General features: G+C 50.4%; 1 protein-coding gene across 1 annotated transcript in view; it reads right to left on the bottom strand.

Annotated features, from left to right (window-relative positions):
- The window catches only part of LOC115123447 (gamma-aminobutyric acid receptor subunit gamma-3), a 428918-nt gene that overhangs the window by 24155 nt on the left and 379384 nt on the right, over positions 1-25379 (bottom strand). Inside the window, exon 7 of the mRNA XM_065009375.1 lies at positions 24680-24832. Coding sequence (XP_064865447.1) covers positions 24680-24832 — 153 coding nt within the window. The remainder of the gene's footprint in view (positions 1-24679; positions 24833-25379) is intronic.

The following is a 25379-nucleotide window of genomic DNA, read 5'->3' as shown; positions in this document are numbered from 1 at the left end:
TGTTGAGCTCATTAAAGAAGGAATAAAACTGGCCTTCTTTAGACTTTAGAGTATCTGGAGCATCAGCATTTGTGGGTTCAATTACAGGCTCAAAATGGCCAGAAACAAATAACTTTTTTCTGAAACTCATCAGTCTGTTCTTGTTTTGAGAAATGAAGGCTTTTCCATGAGAGAAATTGCCAAGAAACTGAAGATCTTGTACAACGCTGTGTACTACTTTACCGTCACTATAATGTTCCACAGGACTGCACATGAACTAATGGAGAGGAGGCAGTAACCAGAACGTTCCACAGGACTGCACATGAACTAATGGAGAGGAGGCAGTAACCAGAACGTTCCACAGGACTGCACATGAACTAATGGAGAGGAGGCAGTAACCAGAACGTTCCACAGGACTGCACATGAACTAATGGAGAGGAGGCAGTAACCAGAACGTTCCACAGGACTGCACATGAACTAATGGAGAGGAGGCAGTAACCAGAACGTTCCACAGGACTGCACATGAACTAATGGAGAGGAGGCAGTAACCAGAACGTTCCACAGGACTGCACATGAACTAATGGAGAGGAGGCAGTAACCAGAACGTTCCACAGGACTGCACATGAACTAATGGAGAGGAGGCAGTAACCAGAACGTTCCACAGGACTGGACTGCACATGAACTAATGGAGAGGAGGCAGTAACCAGAACGTTCCACAGGACTGCACATGAACTAATGGAGAGGAGGCAGTAACCAGAACGTTCCACAGGACTGCACATGAACTAATGGAGAGGAGGCAGTAACCAGAACGTTCCACAGGACTGCACATGAACTAATGGAGAGGAGGCAGTAACCAGAACGTTCCACAGGACTGCACATGAACTAATGGAGGAGGAGGCAGTAACCAATGGAGAGGAGGCAGTAACCAGAACGTTCCACAGGACTGCACATGAACTAATGGAGAGGAGGCAGTAACCAGAACGTTCCACAGGACTGCACATGAACTAATGGAGAGGAGGCAGTAACCAGAACGTTCCACAGGACTGCACATGAACTAATGGAGAGGAGGCAGTAACCAGAACGTTCCACAGGACTGCACATGAACTAATGGAGAGGAGGCAGTAACCAGAACGTTCCACAGGACTGCACATGAACTAATGGAGAGGAGGCAGTAACCAGAACGTTCCACAGGACTGACATGAACTAATGGAGAGGAGGCAGTAACCAGAACGTTCCACAGGACTGCACATGAACTAATGGAGAGGAGGCAGTAACCAGAACGTTCCACAGGACTGCACATGAACTAATGGAGAGGAGGAAGTAACCAGAACGTTCCACAGGACTGCACATGAACTAATGGAGAGGAGGCAGTAACCAGAACGTTCCACAGGACTGCACATGAACTAATGGAGAGGAGGCAGTAACCAGAACGTTCCACAGGACTGCATATTAACTACACCTACATTTACATTTAAGTCATTTAGCAGACGCTCTTATCCAGAGCGACTTACACCTACACATCAACACAGCTCAGTAACAAACAGACAGCAAGGACAAACAGACAGCTCAGTAACAAACAGACAGCAATGACAAACAGACAGCAAGGACAAACAGACAGCTCAGTAACAAACAGACAGCAAGGACAAACAGACAGCAAGGACAAACAGACAACAAGGACAAACAGACAGCTCAGTAACAAACAGACAGCAAGGACAAACAGACAGCTCAGTAACAAACAGACAGCAAGGACAAACAGACAGCAAGGACAAACAGACAGCTCAGTAACAAACAGACAGCTCAGTAACAAACAGACAGCAAGGACAAACAGACAGCTCAGTAACAAACAGACAGCAAGGACAAACAGACAGCAAGGACAAACAGACAGCTCAGTAACAAACAGACAGCTCAGTAACAAACAGACAGTAAGGACAAACAGACAGCAATGACAAACAGACAGCTCAGTAACAAACAGACAGCAAGGACAAACAGACAGCAAGGACAAACAGACAGCTCAGTAACAAACAGACAGCTCAGTAACAAACAGACAGCAAGGACAAACAGACAGCAAGGACAAACAGACAGCAAGGACAAACAGACAACAAGGACAAACAGACAAGGAGAAAATCAGAAGAAGTTATAAACATAAACACCTAATGCAGTGGGCGGAGCAACACCACTATTGAGTAGATTTTGCACGTTATTCTGTTATTTCATATCCCAACAATATATCATATCAGTGAGCAAACAATTGAAATTTAATACAAAAATAGCTCGATGTAATAACAATATGTGTTCGTTTTCCCAGTGCATTGTTGTTTAGCTACGTTTTTGTAGAGTAAAGCAGCTTCCTAATGCAGCTGTTCAAGCCTTCGCTCAGTGCTTTCTGTGGTGGAGGGGCAGACAGACAAAATTACAGCGAGGGTGTCATTGATCTTCTCTGATTGTGCATTGTTGTTTAGCTACGTTTTTGTAGAGTAAAGCAGCTTCCTAATGCAGCTGTTCAAGCCTTCGCTCAGTGCTTTCTGTGGTGGAGGGGCAGACAGACAAAATTACAGCGAGGGTGTCATTGATCTTCTCTGATTGTGCATTGTTGTTTAGCTACGTTTTTGTAGAGTAAAGCAGCTTCCTAATGCAGCTGTTCAAGCCTTCGCTCAGTGCTTTCTGTGGTGGAGGGGCAGACAGACAAAATTGTTGTTTAGCTACGTTTTTGTAGAGTAAAGCAGCTAATGCAGCTGTTCAAGCCTTCGCTCAGTGCTTTCTGTGGTGGAGGGCAGACAGACAAAATTACAGAGGGTGTCATTGATCTTCTCTGATTGTGCATTGTTGTTTAGCTACGTTTTTGTAGAGTAAAGCAGCTTCCTAATGCAGCTGTTCAAGCCTTCGCTCAGTGCTTTCTGTGGTGGAGGGGCAGACAGACAAAATTACAGCGCAGGGTGTCATTGATCTTCATCTGATTGTGCATTGTTGTTTAGCTACGTTTTTGTAGAGTAAAGCAGCTTCCTAATGCAGCTGTTCAAGCCTTCGCTCAGTGCTTTCTGTGGTGGAGGGGCAGACAGACAAAATTACAGCGAGGGTGTCATTGATCTTCTCTGATTGTGCATTGTTGTTTAGCTACGTTTTTGTAGAGTAAAGCAGCTTCCTAATGCAGCTGTTCAAGCCTTCGCTCAGTGCTTTCTGTGGTGGAGGGGCAGACAGACAAAATTACAGCGAGGGTGTCATTGATCTTCTCTGATTGTGCATTGTTGTTTTTTGTAGCTAATGCATTTTTGTAGTGCTTTCTGTGGTGGAGTTAAATTGATCTTCTCTGATTGTGCATTGCTTTCCTAATGCAGCTGTTCAAGCCTTCGCTCAGTGCTTTCTGTGGTGGAGGGGCAGACAGACAAAATTACAGCGAGGGTGTCATTGATCTTTTCTGATTGTGCGTGATTGGCTCAGGGTGCTGTCATTCATGGGGACACTATGTCACAGCAGTACCTGCTGAGAGAGCTGGCCAGCAAAAGCCAATCTTTAGTGCTCCATTGATTTACAGTAGAAGTGCCCTCTCCCAAGAAGGCTAGTTGACCATTGGCCACAGATAAATCAACATCTTATGCCCGGTAGCTGTCATAGGACTGATGTGATAGCAAGGTACCACGCACTGTTACCACTTCGTCAAGCTAGGTAGCTTAGCTAGCTGAAACATGTCGACTATCTTAGCTATCCCCTAGCAAATCATTTTCAAACTTAGGAAATGTGGTAAATGTTAAGATAACCCTCCTTGGTGTTCATTAGCCACCTAAACTTTAAAACATGTCCATCCATTAAAATAAAGCAAGCTGGAAAAGAAGATTAAAGTCCAGTGGATCATGGAGCAGTAGCTAGCATTTGTTTTGAGGTAGACTAGCTAAATTGCTATGTTGTAATTATTTTGCCACTATGGCCTATTTATTGCCTTTACCTCCCTTATCTTACCTCATTTGCGCACGCAGGTATATAGACTTTTCTATTGTATTATTGACTGTATGTTTGTTTATTCCATGTATATCTCTGTGTTGTTGTTTTTGTCGAACTGCTTTGCTTTATCTTGGCCAGGTCACAGTTGTAAATGAGAACTTGTTCTCAACTGGCCAGCCTGGTTAAATGAAGGTGAAATATATATATTTTTAAATAACCTGTAGACTACATGTGTTATTGTTGACTGTAATACCCTTGGAAGCACATGTAGAGGAAGTGTTAGGTATAACTACACCATAATTTGAAAATAAATTCATTAAAAATCCTACAATGTGATTTTCTGGATTTCTTTTCTCATTTTGTCTGTCATAGTTGAAGTGTACCTATGATGAAAATTACAGGCCTCTCTCATCTTTTTAAGTGGGAGAACTTGCACAATTGGTGGCTGACTAAATACTTTTTTGCCCCACTGTATATCTGATGGAACTGGATCTATGCAATAGATGAAGCCAGGGAATAATTAGGTATTATATATTTTGCTTATTGTTAACTGGGCCCGTTTGTAACAGGCAGGCAGACACACTCAGTGTCGCAACATGGAAGATCGATTACTAGCTAGTTTACTTTATAAAAATACGTTAGACTGCCGTGGTCTACCTACAGTAGCTAATCTACTCTGTACTTGTATTTATATGTAACTTTTATTTAACCTGTTAGTCCTATAGGGGCAGTATTTCATTTTTGGATAAAAAGACGTGCCCGTTTTAAGCGCAATATTTTGTCACGAAAAGATGCTCGAATATGCTTGGAATTGATAGCTTTGGAAAGAAGACAGTCTTACGTTTCCAGAAATGCAAAGATTTTCACTGTGAGTCCCTTAGAACAAATGTTTCGGGCAAAACCAAGATTTATGACCGACCAGGAAATGCACAGGATTTCTGAGGCTACGTTTTCCATGATCGCCTTATATGGCTGTGAATGCGACAGGAATCAACGGACTCTTTCTCTTGTTTCCCCAAGGTCTCTGCAGCATTGTGACGTATTTGTAGGCATATCATTGGAAGATTGACCATAAGAGACTACATTTACCAGGTGTCCCGCTAGGTGGCTGCGTGGCAATTGGTGCGCAAAAGTCAGGTCCCGGTATTTTTCCATTCAAATCTCAGAACAAACCAGGCTACAAGGACGGTGCTTTCAATGGAGAGAAATATGACAAACCACCTTCAGGATTGATTCAAACAACGTTTTCCATGTTTCAGTCAATATTATGGAGTTAATTCGGAAAAAAGTTCGACATCTTTCAGGAAAAACTGGACATCTGCTATGTAACTGAGAGTCTCCTCATTGAAACATCTGAAGTTCTTCAAAGGTAAATTATTTTATTTGATTCCTTGGCTGGTTTTTGTGAATATGTTGCGTGCTAAATGCTAATGCTAACGCTAAGCTAGCTATCACCACTCTTACACAAATTAGTGATTTTCTCTGGTTCTAAAGCATATTTTGAAAATCTGAGACGACAGGATTGTTAAGAAAAGGATAAGCTTGAGAACAGGCATATTTATTTCGTTTCATTTGCGATTTTTAAAAATCGCTAATGTTGCGTTATGCTAATGAGCTTGAGGCTGTAGTAACGATACCGCATGCGGGATGGGGCGGACTAAGAGGTTAACCTTTATTTATGTAGACCTGTCAGTTAATCTTAAGTCGACCCTCTACTTTTTTGAACATTTTGTTAAAAATCGCGCAACATTTCAGCGCCCTGCTACTCATGCCAGGAATATAGTACGTTCATAATGGTTAGAATGTGTGGATAGGAAACCCTCGGACGTTTTTAAAACTGGTTAAATCACGACTGTGGCTATAACATAACGTGCGTTACATCGGAAAGCGCAGGAAAACCTGATCACAGAAAATGGAAATAAATATCCTTGCGCCACTTCCAGCAATTGTTAACAGTGAGCCGAATTAGATAAGACCGAGCATTCAACTCCCACAGCATCCCCATGTTGTCTAGAGTCTTGTGAATTGAATCATCTTTGATTCTTGGTTGAACCGAAACAGGGGCACCACTTACCTCCGGTCTCCGCCCAGATCATTCCGGAAGAGCTCTCTCGTGAAATTTTTTCCAAGACGACAGCTAATGATTTTTACATCGCCTAAGGATGATTTTTATCGCTTATTAACGTTTACTAATACCTAAAGTAGCTTTACAAACGTATTTCGAAGTGTTTTGTGAAAGTTTATCGTCTACTTTTTGAATTTTAAAAAATGACGTTACGTTGTGAAATCGCTGTTTTTTTCGTTTATCACACAGTCTACATATAACGATATCTTGGCTTTATATGGCCCGATTTAATCGAAATAAAGACCCAATAGTGTTTATGGGACATCTAGGAGTGCCAACAAAGAAGATGGTGAAAGGTAATGACTGTTTTCTATTTTATTGTGCGGTTTGTGTAACGCCGAAATGCTAATTATTTTGTTTACGTCCCCTGCTGTGTTTTTGTGTTGTAGTGTATTGGTGCATGCTATCAGATAGTAGCTTCTCATGCTGTCGCCGAAAAGCATTTTAAAAATCTGACTTGTTGCCTGGATTCACAACGAGTGTAGCTTTAATTTGATACCCTGCATGTGTATTTTAATGAACTTTTGAGTTTTAACTAATACTATTAGCATTTAGCGTAGCGCATTTGCATTTCCAGAGCTCTAGTTGGGACGCAAGCGTCCCAAGTAGAAGCAAGAGGCTAAGAACTAATTCTTATTTACAATCACGGCCTACACCGGCCAAACCCGGACAACGCTGGGACAATATGAGACTCCCAATCACGACCTACACCGGCCAAACCCAGACAATATGAGACTCCCAATCACGGCCTACACCGGCCAAACCCAGACAATATGAGACTCCCAATCACGGCCTACACCGGCCAAACCCAGACAATATGATACTCCCAATCACGGCCTACACCGGCCAAAAACCAGACAACGCAGGGACAATATGAGACTCCCAATCACGGCCTACACCGGCCAAACCCAGACAACGCTGGGACAATATGAGACTCCCAATCATGGCCTACACCGGCCAAACCCGGACAATATGAGACTCCCAATCACGGCCTACACCGGCCAAACCCAGACAATATGAGACTCCCAATCACGGCCTACACCGGCCAAACCCAGACAATATGAGACTCCCAATCACGACCTACACCGGCCAAACCCAGACAATATGAGACTCCCAATCACGGCCTACACAGGCCAAACCCAGACAACGCTGGGACAATATGAGACTCCCAATCATGGCCTACACCGGCCAAACCTAGACAATATGAGACTCCCAATAATGGCCTACACCGGCCAAACCCAGACAATATGAGACTCCCAATCACGGCCTACACCGTCCAAACCCAGACAATATGAGACTCCCAATCACGGCCTACACCGTCCAAACCCAGACAATATGAGACTCCCAATCACGGCCTACAGCGGCCAAACCCAGACAACGCTGGGACAATATGAGACTCCCAATCACGGCCTACACCGGCCAAACCCAGACAACGCTGGGACAATATGAGACTCCCAATCACGGCCTACACCGGCCAAACCCAGACAACGCTGGGACAATAGGAGACTCCCAATCACGGCCTACACCGGCCAAACCCAGACAATATGAGACTCCCAATCACGGCCTACACCGGCCAAACCCAGACAACGCTGGGACAATATGAGACTCCCAATCACAGCCTACACCGTCCAAACCCAGACAACGCTGGGACAATATGAGACTCGCAATCACGGCCTACACCGTCCAAACCCGGACAATATGAGACTCCCAATCACGGCCTACACCGGCCAAACCCAGACAATATGAGACTCCCAATCACGGCCTACACCGGCCAAACCCAGACAACGCTGGGACAATATGAGACTCCCAATCACGGCCTACACCGGCCAAACCCAGACAATATGAGACTCCCAATCACGGCCTACACCGGCCAAACCCAGACAATATGAGACTCCCAATCACGGCCTACACCGTCCAAACCCAGACAATATGAGACTCCTAATCACGGCCTACACCGTCCAAACCCAGACAATATGAGACTCCCAATCACGGCCTACACCGGCCAAACCCAGACAACGCTGGGACAATATGAGACTCCCAATCACGGCCTACACCGGCCAAACCCGGACAATATGAGACTCCCAATCACGGCCTACACCGTCCAAACCCAGACAATATGAGACTCCCAATCACGGCCTACACCGGCCAAACCCAGACAACGCTGGGACAATATGAGACTCCCAATCACGGCCTACACCGTCCAAACCCAGACAACGCTGGGACAATATGAGACTCCCAATCACGGCCTACACCGGCCAAACCCAGACAATATGAGACTCCCAATCACGGCCTACACCGGCCAAACCCAGACAATATGAGACTCCCAATCACGGCCTACACCGTCCAAACCCAGACAATATGAGACTCCTAATCACGGCCTACACCGTCCAAACCCAGACAATATAAGACTCCCAATCACGGCCTACACCGGCCAAACCCAGACAACGCTGGGACAATATGAGACTCCCAATCACGGCCTACACCGGCCAAACCCGGACAATATGAGACTCCCAATCACGGCCTACACCGGCCAAACCCAGACAATATGAGACTCCCAATCACGGCCTACACCGTCCAAACCCAGACAACGCTGGGACAATATGAGACTCCCAATCACGGCCTACACCGTCCAAACCCAGACAACGCTGGGACAATATGAGACTCCCAATCACGGCCTACACCGTCCAAACCCAGACAACGCTGGGACAATATGAGACTCCCAATCACGGCCTACACCGGCCAAACCCAGACAACGCTGGGACAATATGAGACTCCCAATCACGGCCTACACCGGCCAAACCCAGACAATATGAGACTCCCAATCACGGCCTACACCGTCCAAACCCAGACAATATGAGACTCCTAATCACGGCCTACACCGTCCAAACCCAGACAATATGAGACTCCCAATCACGGCCTACACCGGCCAAACCCAGACAACGCTGGGACAATATGAGACTCCCAATCACGGCCTACACCGGCCAAACCCGGACAATATGAGACTCCCAATCACGGCCTACACCGTCCAAACCCAGACAATATGAGACTCCCAATCACGGCCTACACCGGCCAATCCCAGACAACGCTGGGACAATATGAGACTCCCAATCACGGCCTACACCGTCCAAACCCAGACAACGCTGGGACAATATGAGACTCCCAATCACGGCCTACACCGGCCAAACCCAGACAATATGAGACTCCCAATCACGGCCTACACCGTCCAAACCCAGACAATATGAGACTCCTAATCACGGCCTACACCGTCCAAACCCAGACAATATAAGACTCCCAATCACGGCCTACACCGGCCAAACCCAGACAACGCTGGGACAATATGAGACTCCCAATCACGGCCTACACCGGCCAAACCCAGACAACGCTGGGACAATATGAGACTCCCAATCACGGCCTACACCGGCCAAACCCGGACAATATGAGCCTCCCAATCACGGCCTACACCGGCCAAACCCAGACAATATGAGACTCCCAATCACGGCCTACACCGTCCAAACCCAGACAACGCTGGGACAATATGAGACTCCCAATCACGGCCTACACCGGCCAAACCCAGACAACGCTGGGACAATATGAGACTCCCAATCACGGCCTACACCGTCCAAACCCAGACAACGCTGGGACAATATGAGACTCCCAATCACGGCCTACACCGGCCAAACCCAGACAACGCTGGGACAATATGAGACTCCCAATCACGGCCTACACCGGCCAAACCCGGACAATATGAGACTCCCAATCACGGCCTACACCGTCCAAACCCAGACAATATGAGACTCCCAATCACGGCCTACACCGGCCAAACCCAGACAATATGAGACTCCCAATCACGGCCTACACCGTCCAAACCCAGACAACGCTGGGACAATATGAGACTCCCAATCACGGCCTACACCGTCCAAACCCAGACAACGCTGGGACAATATGAGACTCCCAATCACGGCCTACACCGGCCAAACCCAGACAATATGAGACTCCCAATCACGGCCTACACCGGCCAAACCCAGACAATATGAGACTCCCAATCACGGCCTACACCGTCCAAACCCAGACAATATGAGACTCCTAATCACGGCCTACACCGTCCAAACCCAGACAATATGAGACTCCCAATCACGGCCTACACCGGCCAAACCCGGACAATATGAGACTCCCAATCACGGCCTACACCGTCCAAACCCAGACAATATGAGACTCCCAATCACGGCCTACACCGGCCAAACCCAGACAACGCTGGGACAATATGAGACTCCCAATCACGGCCTACACCGGCCAAACCCAGACAACGCTGGGACAATATGAGACTCCCAATCACGGCCTACACCGTCCAAAACCCAGACAACGCTGGGACAATATGAGACTCCCAATCACGGCCTACACCGGCCAAACCCAGACAATATGAGACTCCCAATCACGGCCTACACCGGCCAAACCCAGACAATATGAGACTCCCAATCACGGCCTACACCGTCCAAACCCAGACAATACAATGAGACTCCCAATCACGGCCTACACCGTCCAAACCGCAGACAATATGAGACTCCCAATCACGGCCTACACCGGCCAAAACCCGGACAATATGAGACTCCCAATCACGGCCTACACCGTCCAAACCCAGACAATATGAGACTCCCAATCACGGCCTACACCGGCCAAACCCAGACAACGCTGGGACAATATGAGACTCCCAATCACGGCCTACACCGTCCAAACCCAGACAACGCTGGGACAATATGAGACTCCCAATCACGGCCTACACCGGCCAAACCACAATATGAGACTCCCAATCACGGCCTACACCGGCCAAACCCAGACAATATGAGACTCCCAATCACGGCCTACACCGTCCAAACCCAGACAATATGAGACTCCTAATCACGGCCTACACCGTCCAAACCCAGACAATATAAGACTCCCAATCACGGCCTACACCGTCCAAACCCAGACAATATGAGACTCCTAATCACGGCCTACACCGTCCAAACCCAGACAATATAAGACTCCCAATCACGGCCTACACCGGCCAAACCCAGACAACGCTGGGACAATATGAGACTCCCAATCACGGCCTACACCGGCCAAACCCAGACAACGCTGGGACAATATGAGACTCCCAATCACGGCCTACACCGGCCAAACCCGGACAATATGAGACTCCCAATCACGGCCTACACCGGCCAAACCCAGACAATATGAGACTCCCAATCACGGCCTACACCGTCCAAACCCAGACAACGCTGGGACAATATGAGACTCCCAATCACGGCCTACACCGGCCAAACCCAGACAACGCTGGGACAATATGAGACTCCCAATCACGGCCTACACCGTCCAAACCCAGACAACGCTGGGACAATATGAGACTCCCAATCACGGCCTACACCGGCCAAACCCAGACAACGCTGGGACAATATGAGACTCCCAATCACGACCTACACCGGCCAAACCCGGACAATATGAGACTCCCAATCACGGCCTACACCGTCCAAACCCAGACAATATGAGACTCCCAATCACGGCCTACACCGGCCAAACCCAGACAATATGAGACTCCCAATCACGGCCTACACCGGCCAAACCCAGACAATATGAGACTCCCAATCACGGCCTACACCGTCCAAACCCAGACAATATGAGACTCCTAATCACGGCCTACACCGTCCAAACCCAGACAATATGAGACTCCCAATCACGGCCTACACCGGCCAAACCCAGACAACGCTGGGACAATATGAGACTCCCAATCACGGCCTACACCGGCCAAACCCGGACAATATGAGACTCCCAATCACGGCCTACACCGTCCAAACCCAGACAATATGAGACTCCCAATCACGGCCTACACCGGCCAAACCCAGACAACGCTGGGACAATATGAGACTCCCAATCACGGCCTACACCGTCCAAACCCAGACAACGCTGGGACAATATGAGACTCCCAATCACGGCCTACACCGGCCAAACCCAGACAATATGAGACTCCCAATCACGGCCTACACCGGCCAAACCCAGACAATATGAGACTCCCAATCACGGCCTACACCGTCCAAACCCAGACAATATGAGACTCCTAATCACGGCCTACACCGTCCAAACCCAGACAATATAAGACTCCCAATCACGGCCTACACCGGCCAAACCCAGACAACGCTGGGACAATATGAGACTCCCAATCACGGCCTACACCGGCCAAACCCGGACAATATGAGACTCCCAATCACGGCCTACACCGTCCAAACCCAGACAATATGAGACTCCCAATCACGGCCTACACCGGCCAAACCCAGACAATATGAGACTCCCAATCACGGCCTACACCGGCCAAACCCAGACAACGCTGGGACAATATGAGACTCCCAATCACGGCCTACACCGTCCAAACCCAGACAACGCTGGGACAATATGAGACTCCCAATCACGGCCTACACCGGCCAAACCCAGACAATATGAGACTCCCAATCACGGCCTACACCGGCCAAACCCAGACAATATGAGACTCCCAATCACGGCCTACACCGTCCAAACCCAGACAATATGAGACTCCTAATCACGGCCTACACCGTCCAAACCCAGACAATATGAGACTCCCAATCACGGCCTACACCGTCCAAACCCAGACAACGCTGGGACAATATGAGACTCCCAATCACGGCCTACACCGTCCAAACCCAGACAACGCTGGGACAATATGAGACTCCCAATCATGGCCTACACCGGCCAAACCTAGACAATATGAGACTCCCAATAACGGCCTACACCGGCCAAACCCAGACAATATGAGACTCCCAATCACGGCCTACACCGTCCAAACCCAGACAATATGAGACTCCCAATCACGGCCTACACCGTCCAAACCCAGACAATATGAGACTCCCAATCACGGCCTACAGCGGCCAAACCCAGACAACGCTGGGACAATATGAGACTCCCAATCACGGCCTACACCGGCCAAACCCAGACAACGCTGGGACAATATGAGACTCCCAATCACGGCCTACACCGGCCAAACCCAGACAATATGAGACTCCCAATCACGGCCTACACCGGCCAAACCCAGACAATATGAGACTCCCAATCACGGCCTACACCGTCCAAACCCAGACAACGCTGGGACAATATGAGACTCCCAATCACGGCCTACACCGTCCCAACCCAGACAACGCTGGGACAATATGAGACTCCCAATCACGGCCTACACCGGCCAAACCCAGACAACGCTGGGACAATATGAGACTCCCAATCACGGCCTACACCGGCCAAACCCAGACAATATGAGACTCCCAATCACGGCCTACACCGTCCAAACCCAGACAATATGAGACTCCCAATCACGGCCTACACCGGCCAAACCCAGACAATATGAGACTCCCAATCACGACCAACACCGGCCAAACCCAGACAATATGAGACTCCCAATCACGGCCTACACCGTCCAAACCCAGACAACGCTGGGACAATATGAGACTCCCAATCACGGCCTACACCGGCCAAACCCAGACAACGCTGGGACAATATGAGACTCCCAATCACGGCCTACACCGGCCAAACCCAGACAATATGAGACTCCCAATCACGGCCTACACCGTCCAAACCCAGACAATATGAGACTCCCAATCACGGCCTACACCGGCCAAACCCAGACAATATGAGACTCCCAATCACGACCAACACCGGCCAAACCCAGACAATATGAGACTCCCAATCACGGCCTACACCGTCCAAACCCAGACAACGCTGGGACAATATGAGACTCCCAATCACGGCCTACACCGGCCAAACCCAGACAACGCTGGGACAATATGAGACTCCCAATCACGGCCTACAACGGACAATATGAGACTCCCAATCACGGCCTAAAACCCAGACAATATGAGACTCCCAATCACGGCCTACACCGTCCAAACCCAGACAATATGAGACTCCCAATTACGACCTACACCGTCCAAACCCAGACAATATGAGACTCCCAATCACGGCCTACACCGTCCGAACCCAGACAATATGAGACTCCCAATCACGGCCTACACCGTCCAAACCCAGACAATATGAGACTCCCAATCACGGCCTACACCGTCCGAACCCAGACAATATGAGACTCCCAATCACGGCCTACACCGTCCAAACCCAGACAACGCTGGGACAATATGAGACTCCCAATCACGGCCTACACCGGCCAAACCCAGACAACGCTGGGACAATAGGAGATTCCCAATCACGGCCTACACCGGCCAAACCCAGACAATATGAGACTCCCAATCACAGCCTACACCGTCCAAACCCAGACAACGCTGGGACAATATGAGACTCGCAATCACGGCCTACACCGTCCAAACCCGGACAATATGAGACTCCCAATCACGGCCTACACCGTCCAAACCCAGACAATATGAGACTCCCAATCACGGCCTACACCGGCCAAACCCAGACAACGCTGGGACAATATGAGACTCCCAATCACGGCCTACACCGTCCAAACCCAGACAACGCTGGGACAATATGAGACTCCCAATCACGGCCTACACCGGCCAAACCCAGACAATATGAGACTCCCAATCACGGCCTACACCGGCCAAACCCAGACAATATGAGACTCCCAATCACGGCCTACACCGTCCAAACCCAGACAATATGAGACTCCCAATCACGGCCTACACCGTCCGAACCCAGACAATATGAGACTCCCAATCACGGCCTACACCGTCCAAACCCAGACAACGCTGGGACAATATGAGACTCCCAATCACGGCCTACACCGGCCAAACCCAGACAACGCTGGGACAATAGGAGATTCCCAATCACGGCCTACACCGGCCAAACCCAGACAATATGAGACTCCCAATCACGGCCTACACCGGCCAAACCCAGACAACGCTGGGACAATATGAGACTCCCAATCACAGCCTACACCGTCCAAACCCAGACAACGCTGGGACAATATGAGACTCCCAATCACGGCCTACACCGTCCAAACCCGGACAATATGAGACTCCCAATCACGGCCTACACCGGCCAAACCCAGACAATATGAGACTCCCAATCACGGCCTACACCGGCCAAACCCAGACAACGCTGGGACAATATGAGACTCCCAATCACGGCCTACACCGGCCAAACCCAGACAACGCTGGGACAATATGAGACTCCCAATCACGGCCTACACCGTCCAAACCCAGACAACGCTGGGACAATATGAGACTCCCAATCACGGCCTACACCGGCCAAACCCAGACAATATGAGACTCCCAATCACGGCCTACACCGGCCAAACCCAGACAATATGAGACTCCCAATCACGGCCTACACCGTCCAAACCCAGACAATATGAGACTCCTAATCACGGCCTACACCGTCCAAACCCAGACAATATGAGACTCCCAATCACGGCCTACACCGTCCAAACCCAGACAATATGAGACTCCTAATCACCGCCTACACCGTCCAAACCCAGACAATATGAGACTCCCAATCACGGCCTACACCGTCCAAACCCAGACAACGCTGGGACAATATGAGACTCCCAATCACGGCCTACACCGGCCAAACCCAGACAATATGAGACTCCCAATCACGACCAACACCGGCCAAACCCAGACAATATGAGACTCCCAATCACGGCCTACACCGTCCAAACCCAGACAACGCTGGGACAATATGAGACTCCCAATCACGGCCTACACCGGCCAAACCCAGACAACGCTGGACAATATGAGACTCCCAATCACGGCCTACAACGGCCAAACCCAGACAATATGAGACTCCCATTCACGGCCTACACCGTCCAAACCCAGACAATATGAGACTCCCAATTACGACCTACACCGGCCAAACCCAGACAATATGAGACTCCCAATTACGGCCTACACCGTCCAAACCCAGACAACGCTGGGACAATATGAGACTCCCAATCACGGCCTACACCGTCCAAACCCAGACAATATGAGACTCCCAATCACGGCCTACACCGTCCAAACCCAGACAATATGAGACTCCCAATCACGGCCTACACCGTCCGAACCCAGACAATATGAGACTCCCAATCACGGCCTACACCGTCCAAACACAGACAACGCTGGGACAATATGAGACTCCCAATCACGGCCTACACCGGCCAAACCCAGACAACGCTGGGACAATAGGAGATTCCCAATCACGGCCTACACCGGCCAAACCCAGACAATATGAGACTCCCAATCACGGCCTACACCGGCCAAACCCAGACAACGCTGGGACAATATGAGACTCCCAATCACAGCCTACACCGTCCAAACCCAGACAACGCTGGGACAATATGAGACTCCCCACTCCCAATCACGGCCTACACCGTCCAAACCCGGACAATATGAGACTCCCAATCACGGCCTACACCGGCCAAACCCAGACAATATGAGACTCCCAATCACGGCCTACACCGGCCAAACCCAGACAACGCTGGGACAATATGAGACTCCCAATCACGGCCTACACCGTCCAAACCCAGACAACGCTGGGACAATATGAGACTCCCAATCACGGCCTACACCGGCCAAACCCAGACAATATGAGACTCCCAATCACGGCCTACACCGTCCAAACCCAGACAATATGAGACTCCCAATCACGGCCTACACCGTCCAAACCCAGACAACGCTGGGACAATATGAGACTCCCAATCACGGCCTACACAAACCCGGACAATATGAGACTCCCAATCACGGCCTACACCGTCCAAACCCAGACAATATGAGACTCCCAATCACGGCCTACACCGGCCAAACCCAGACAACGCTGGGACAATATGAGACTCCCAATCACGGCCTACACCGTCCAAACCCAGACAACGCTGGGACAATATGAGACTCCCAATCACGGCCTACACCGGCCAAACCCAGACAATATGAGACTCCCAATCACGGCCTACACCGGCCAAACCCAGACAATATGAGACTCCCAATCACGGCCTACACACGTCCAAACCCAGACAATATGAGACTCCCAATCACGGCCTACACCGTCCGAACCCAGACAATATGAGACTCCCAATCACGGCCTACACCGTCCAAACCCAGACAATATGAGACTCCCAATCACGGCCTACACCGGCCAAACCCAGACAATATGAGACTCCCAATCACGGCCTACACCGTCCAAACCCAGACAATATGAGACTCCCAATCACGCTACACCGGCCAAACCCAGACAATATGAGACTCCCAATTACGGCCTACACCGTCCAAACCCAGACAACGCTGGGACAATATGAGACTCCCAATCACGGCCTACACCGTCCAAACCCAGACAATATGAGACTCCCAATCACGGCCTACACCGTCCAAACCCAGACAATATGAGACTCCCAATCACGGCCTACACCGTCCGAACCCAGACAATATGAGACTCCCAATCACGGCCTACACCGTCCAAACACAGACAACGCTGGGACAATATGAGACTCCCAATCACGGCCTACACCGGCCAAACCCAGACAACGCTGGGACAATAGGAGATTCCCAATCACGGCCTACACCGGCCAAACCCAGACAATATGAGACTCCCAATCACGGCCTACACCGGCCAAACCCAGACAACGCTGGGACAATATGAGACTCCCAATCACAGCCTACACCGTCCAAACCCAGACAACGCTGGGACAATATGAGACTCGCAATCACGGCCTACACCGGGACAATATGAGACTCCCAATCACGGCCTACACCGGCCAAACCCAGACAACGCTGGGACAATATGAGACTCCCAATCACGGCCTACACCGTCCAAACCCAGACAACGCTGGGACAATATGAGACTCCCAATCACGGCCTACACCGGCCAAACCCAGACAATATGAGACTCCCAATCACGGCCTACACCGGCCAAACCCAGACAATATGAGACTCCCAATCACGGCCTACACCGTCCAAACCCAGACAATATGAGACTCCCAATCACGGCCTACACCGTCCGAACCCAGACAATATGAGACTCCCAATCACGGCCTACACCGTCCAAACCCAGACAATATGAGACTCCCAATCACGGCCTACACCGGCCGAACCCAGACAATATGAGACTCCCAATCACGGCCTACACCGTCCAAACCCAGACAATATGAGACTCCCAATTACGACCTACACCGGCCAAACCCAGACAATATGAGACTCCCAATTACGGCCTACACCGTCCAAACCCAGACAACGCTGGGACAATATGAGACTCCCAATCACGGCCTACACCGTCCAAACCCAGACAATATGAGACTCCCAATCACGGCCTACACCGTCCAAACCCAGACAATATGAGACTCCCAATCACGGCCTACACCGTCCGAACCCAGACAATATGAGACTCCCAATCACGGCCTACACCGTCCAAACACAGACAACGCTGGGACAATATGAGACTCCCAATCACGGCCTACACCGGCCAAACCCAGACAACGCTGGGACAATAGGAGATTCCCAATCACGGCCTACACCGGCCAAACCCAGACAATATGAGACTCCCAATCACGGCCTACACCGGCCAAACCCAGACAACGCTGGGACAATATGAGACTCCCAATCACAGCCTACACCGTCCAAACCCAGACAACGCTGGGACAATATGAGACTCGCAATCACGGCCTACACCGTCCAAACCCGGACAATATGAGACTCCCAATCACGGCCTACACCGACAATATGAGACTCCCAATCACGGCCTACACCGGCCAAACCCAGACAACGCTGGGACAATATGAGACTCCCAATCACGGCCTACACCGTCCAAACCCAGACAACGCTGGGACAATATGAGACTCCCAATCACGGCCTACACCGGCCAAACCCAGACAATATGAGACTCCCAATCACGGCCTACACCGGCCAAACCCAGACAATATGAGACTCCCAATCACGGCCTACACCGTCCAAACCCAGACAATATGAGACTCCCAATCACGGCCTACACCGGCCAAACCCAGACAACGCTGGGACAATATGAGACTCCCAATCACGGCCTACACCGCCAAACCCGGACAATATGAGACTCCCAATCACGGCCTACACCGTCCAAACCCAGACAATATGAGACTCCCAATCACGGCCTACACCGGCCAAACCCAGACAACGCTGGGACAATATGAGACTCCCAATCACGGCCTACACCGTCCAAACCCAGACAACGCTGGGACAATATGAGACTCCCAATCACGGCCTACACCGGCCAAACCCAGACAATATGAGACTCCCAATCACGGCCTACACCGGCCAAACCCAGACAATATGAGACTCCCAATCACGGCCTACACCGTCCAAACCCAGACAATATGAGACTCCCAATCACGGCCTACACCGTCCTAACAGACAATATGAGACTCCCAATCACGGCCTACACCGTCCAAACCCAGACAATATGAGACTCCCAATCACGGCCTACACCGGCCAAACCCAGACAATATGAGACTCCCAATCACGGCCTACACCGCCAAACCCAGACAACGCTGGGACAATATGAGACTCCCAATCACGGCCTACACCGTCCAAACCCAGACAACGCTGGGACAATATGAGACTCCCAATCACGGCCTACACCGGCCAAACCCAGACAATATGAGACTCCCAATCACGGCCTACACCGGCCAAACCCAGACAATATGAGACTCCCAATCACGGCCTACACCGTCCAAACCCAGACAACGCTGGGACAATATGAGACTCCCAATCACGGCCTACACCGTCCAAACCCAGACAACGCTGGGACAATATGAGACTCCCAATCATGGCCTACACCGGCCAAACCTAGACAATATGAGACTCCCAATAACGGCCTACACCGGCCAAACCCAGACAATATGAGACTCCCAATCACGGCCTACACCGTCCAAACCCAGACAATATGAGACTCCCAATCACGGCCTACACCGTCCAAACCCAGACAATATGAGACTCCCAATCACGGCCTACAGCGGCCAAACCCAGACAACGCTGGGACAATATGAGACTCCCAATCACGGCCTACACCGGCCAAACCCAGACAATATGAGACTCCCAAACCCAGACAATATGAGACTCCTAATCACGGCCTACACCGTCCAAACCCAGACAATATGAGACTCCCAATCACGGCCTACACCGTCCAAACCCAGACAACGCTGGGACAATATGAGACTCCCAATCACGGCCTACACCGTCCCAACCCAGACAACGCTGGGACAATATGAGACTCCCAATCACGGCCTACACCGGCCAAACCCAGACAATATGAGACTCCCAATCACGGCCTACACCGTCCAAACCCAGACAATATGAGACTCCCAATCACGGCCTACACCGGCCAAACCCAGACAATATGAGACTCCCAATCACGGCCTACACCGTCCAAACCCAGACAACGCTGGGACAATATGAGACTCCCAATCACGGCCTACACTGGCCAAACCCAGACAACGCTGGGACAATATGAGACTCCCAATCACGGCCTACACCGGCCAAACCCAGACAATATGAGACTCCCAATCACGGCCTACACCGTCCAAACCCAGACAACGCTGGGACAATATGAGACTCCCAATCACGGCCTACACCGGCCAAACCCAGACAACGCTGGGACAATATGAGACTCCCAATCACGGCCTACACCGGCCAAACCCAGACAATATGAGACTCCCAATCACGGCCTACACCGTCCAAACCCAGACAATATGAGACTCCCAATCACGGCCTACACCGGCCAAACCCAGACAATATGAGACTCCCAATCACGACCAACACCGGCCAAACCCAGACAATATGAGACTCCCAATCACGGCCTACACCGTCCAAACCCAGACAACGCTGGGACAATATGAGACTCCCAATCACGGCCTACACCGGCCAAACCCAGACAACGCTGGGACAATATGAGACTCCCAATCACGGCCTACACCGGCCAAACCCGGACAATATGAGACTCCCAATCACGGCCTACACCGGCCAAACCCAGACAACGCTGGGACAATATGAGACTCCCAATCACGGCCTACACCGGCCAAACCCGGACAATATGAGACTCCCAATCACGGCCTACACCGGCCAAACCCAGACAATATGAGACTCCCAATCACGGACTACACCGTCCAAACCCAGACAACGCTGGGACAATATGAGACTCCCAATCACGGCCTACACCGTCCAAACCCAGACAACGCTGGGACAATATGAGACTCCCAATCACGGCCTACACCGTCCAAACCCAGACAACGCTGGGACAATATGAGACTCCCAATCACGGCCTACACCGGCCAAACCCAGACAACGCTGGGACAATATGAGACTCCCAATCACGGACTACACCGGCCAAACCCGGACAATATGAGACTCCCAATCACGGCCTACACCGGCCAAACCCAGACAATATGAGACTCCCAATCACAGCCTACACCGTCCAAACCCAGACAACGCTGGGACAATATGAGACTCCCAATCATGGCCTACACCGGCCAAACCCAGACAACGCTGGGACAATATGAGACTCCCAATCACGGCCTACACCGTCCAAACCCAGACAACGCTGGGACAATATGAGACTCCCAATCACGGCCTACACCGGCCAAACCCAGACAACGCTGGGACAATATGAGACTCCCAATCACGACCTACACCGGCCAAACCCGGACAATATGAGACTCCCAATCACGGCCTACACCGTCCAAACCCAGACAATATGAGACTCCCAATCACGGCCTACACCGGCCAAACCCAGACAATATGAGACTCCCAATCACGGCCTACACCGGCCAAACCCAGACAACGCTGTGACAATATGAGACTCCCAATCACGGCCTACACCGTCCAAACCCAGACAACGCTGGGACAATATGAGACTCCCAATCACGGCCTACACCGGCCAAACCCAGACAATATGAGACTCCCAATCACGGCCTACACCGGCAAAACCCAGACAATATGAGACTCCCAATCACGGCCTACACCGTCCAAACCCAGACAATATGAGACTCCTAATCACGGCCTACACCGTCCAAACCCAGACAATATGAGACTCCCAATCACGGCCTACACCGGCCAAACCCAGACAACGCTGGGACAATATGAGACTCCCAATCACGGCCTACACCGGCCAAACCCGGACAATATGAGAATCCCAATCACGGCCTACACCGTCCAAACCCAGACAATATGAGACTCCCAATCACGGCCTACACCGGCCAAACCCAGACAATATGAGACTCCCAATCACGGCCTACACCGGCCAAACCCAGACAACGCTGGGACAATATGAAACTCCCAATCACGGCCTACACCGTCCAAACCCAGACAACGCTGGGACAATATGAGACTCCCAATCACGGCCTACACCGGCCAAACCCAGACAATATGAGACTCCCAATCACGGCCTACACCGGCCAAACCCAGACAATATGAGACTCCCAATCACGGCCTACACCGTCCAATCCCAGACAATATGAGACTCCTAATCACCGCCTACACCGTCCAAACCCAGACAATATGAGACTCCCAATCACGGCCTACACCGGCCAAACCCAGACAACGCTGGGACAATATGAGACTCCCAATCACGGCCTACACCGGCCAAACCCAGACAACGCTGGGACAATATGAGACTCCCAATCACGGCCTACACCGGCCAAACCAAGACAATATGAGACTCCCAATCACGGCCTACACCGGCCAAACCCAGACAATATGAGACTCCCAATCACGGCCTACACCGGCCAAACCCAGACAATATGAGACTCCCAATCACGGCCTACATCGTCCAAACCCAGACAATATGAGACTCCCAATCACGGCCTACACCGTCCAAACCCAGACAATATGAGACTCCCAATCACGGCCTACACCGGCCAAACCCAGACAATATGAGACTCCCAATCACGGCCTACACCGCCCAAACCCAGACAATATGAGACTCCCAATCACGACCTACACCGTCCAAACCCAGACAACGCTGGGACAATATGAGACTCCCAATCACGGCCTACACCGGCCAAACCCAGACAATATGAGACTCCCAATCACGGCCTACACCGGCCAAAAACCAGACATTATGAGACTCCCAATCACGGCCTACACCGGCCAAACCCAGACAATATGAGACTCCCAATCACGGCCTACACCGCCCAAACCCAGACAACGCTGGGACAATATGAGACTCCCAATCACGGCCTACACCGTCCAAACCCAGACAATATGAGACTCCCAATCACGGCCTACACCGTCCAAACCCAGACAATATGAGACTCCCAATCACGGCCTACACCGCCCAAATCCAGACAACGCTGGGACAATATGAGACTCCCAACCACGACCTACACCGGCCAAACCCAGACAACGCTGGGACAATATGAGACTCCCAATCACGGCCTGCACCGTCCAAACCCAGACAACGCTGGGACAATATGAGACTCCCAATCACGGCCTACACCGTCCAAACCCAGACAACGCTGGGACAATATGAGACTCCCAATCACGGCCTACACCGTCCAAACCCAGACAACGCTGGGACAATCTCACGCCGCCCTATGGGACTCCCAATCACGGCCGATTGTGATACAACCTGAATTCGAACCAGGGTGTCTGTAGTGACGTCCCAAGCATTGAGATGCAGTGCCTTAGAATGTTGCCCCATTCGGGAGTAAGTATGCCCCACTACCGTGGTCTTCCTAGTTAGCCTACTCTATAAAGTATGCCCCACTACCGTGGTCTTCCTAGCTAGCCTACTCTATAAAGTATGCCCCACTACCGTGGTCTTCCTGGTTAGGCTACTCTATAAAGTATGCCCCACTACCGTGGTCTTCCTAGCTAGCCTACTCTATAAAGTATGCCCCACTACCGTGGTCTTCCTAGTTAGTCTACTCTATAAAGTATGCTCCACTACCGTGGTCTTCCTAGTTAGCCTACTCTATAAAGTATGCCCCACTACCGTGGTCTTCCTAGCTAGCCTACTCTATAAAGTATGCCCCACTATCGTGGTCTTCCTAGCTAGCCTACTCTATAAAGTATGCCCCACTACCGTGGTCTTCTGTGCAATAAGAGTTTAAGATATGTGAAGTAGCCATAAACTGATCATAATCCAAATTTTAGAATGTTTGTGTGTGTGACTCAAAACTTGATGAGTTAACATTGTATTTATGGCCAGTACTGTGCTGGGTTTGATGCGGAGGAGCTTTGTTGATCGACTTTGCCCTACCAATATTTTCATGTAGGCTGGGGTCAAAGTTCCTTTCTAAATGTAACAATCAAAGCATAAACAGCTTTCGATATTCTCTAGTATTTCACTGACTTCCACACATATCTGAATTCACTGAATCATGATATAAAGATTATAAAGTTAAATCCCAATCCTTTCACGAAAAAAATACAAAAATTACTGGAATGCCAACTAATTAAATCCTTCAGTATTTCACAGTTGTACATGTACTAGTTATTTTTTAAGGGCAACACTACTTCAGTAAAGCCTGCAGGCATCATCATGCATTGTAAGACCTAGAGGCTGGGCGCCAGCTTGTTTTGTAGACTCATGCCACTCCTCAAATGTTTGTCATGACAAGGAGTGGCATGGTGGCTTAAACAGACTGGTACCCAGGCTAAGGACCTAGAAGTAGAACCTAGTAAAAGTAGGTAAAACCGCTCGGTGAGGTTCGCCTACCTAGAGCTGTTCTGGCTGGTGTGGCGTCTTTCTTGATCCAGAAGGAGACCCAGGAGAGCACCACGGTGAGAATACAGGGGATGTAGGTCTGGATGGTGAAGTAGCCCATCCTTCTGCTCAGGTCAAATAACACTGTCATCACTATGTAATCACCTGGGGAGAAGAGGAGAACATGGACTGAATGGCTTGGACCTCATCACATGGGGAGAGGAGAGGAACATGGACTGAATAGCTTGGACTCTATCACCTGGGGAGAGGAGAGGAGAAGGACATGGACTGAATGGCTTGGACCTCATCACCTGGGGAGAGGAGAGGAGAAGAACATGGACTGAATGGCTTGGACCTCATCACCTGGGGAGAGGAGAAGGAACATGGACTGAATGGCTTGGACCTCATCACCTGGGGAGAGGAGAAGGAACATGGACTGAATGGCTTGGCCCCTATCACCTGGGGAGAGGAGAGGAGAGGAGAAGGACATGGACTGAATGGCTTGGACCCTATCACCTGGGGAGAGGAGAGGAGAAGGACATGGACTGAATGGCTTGGACCCTATCACCTGGGGAGAGGAGAGGAGAAGAACATGGACTGAATGGCTTGGACCTCATCACCTGGGGAGAGGAGAGGAACATGGACTGAATGGCATGGACCTCATCACCTGGGGAGAGGAGAGGAGAAGAACATGGACTGAATGGCTTGGACC

Source organism: Oncorhynchus nerka, linkage group LG24 (assembly GCF_034236695.1).
Source record: "Oncorhynchus nerka isolate Pitt River linkage group LG24, Oner_Uvic_2.0, whole genome shotgun sequence".
NCBI classification, from domain to species: Eukaryota; Metazoa; Chordata; class Actinopteri; order Salmoniformes; family Salmonidae; genus Oncorhynchus; species Oncorhynchus nerka.
The sequence above is the reverse complement of the archived record's forward strand: the minus strand, read 5'-3'. Positions and strand labels throughout refer to the sequence as shown.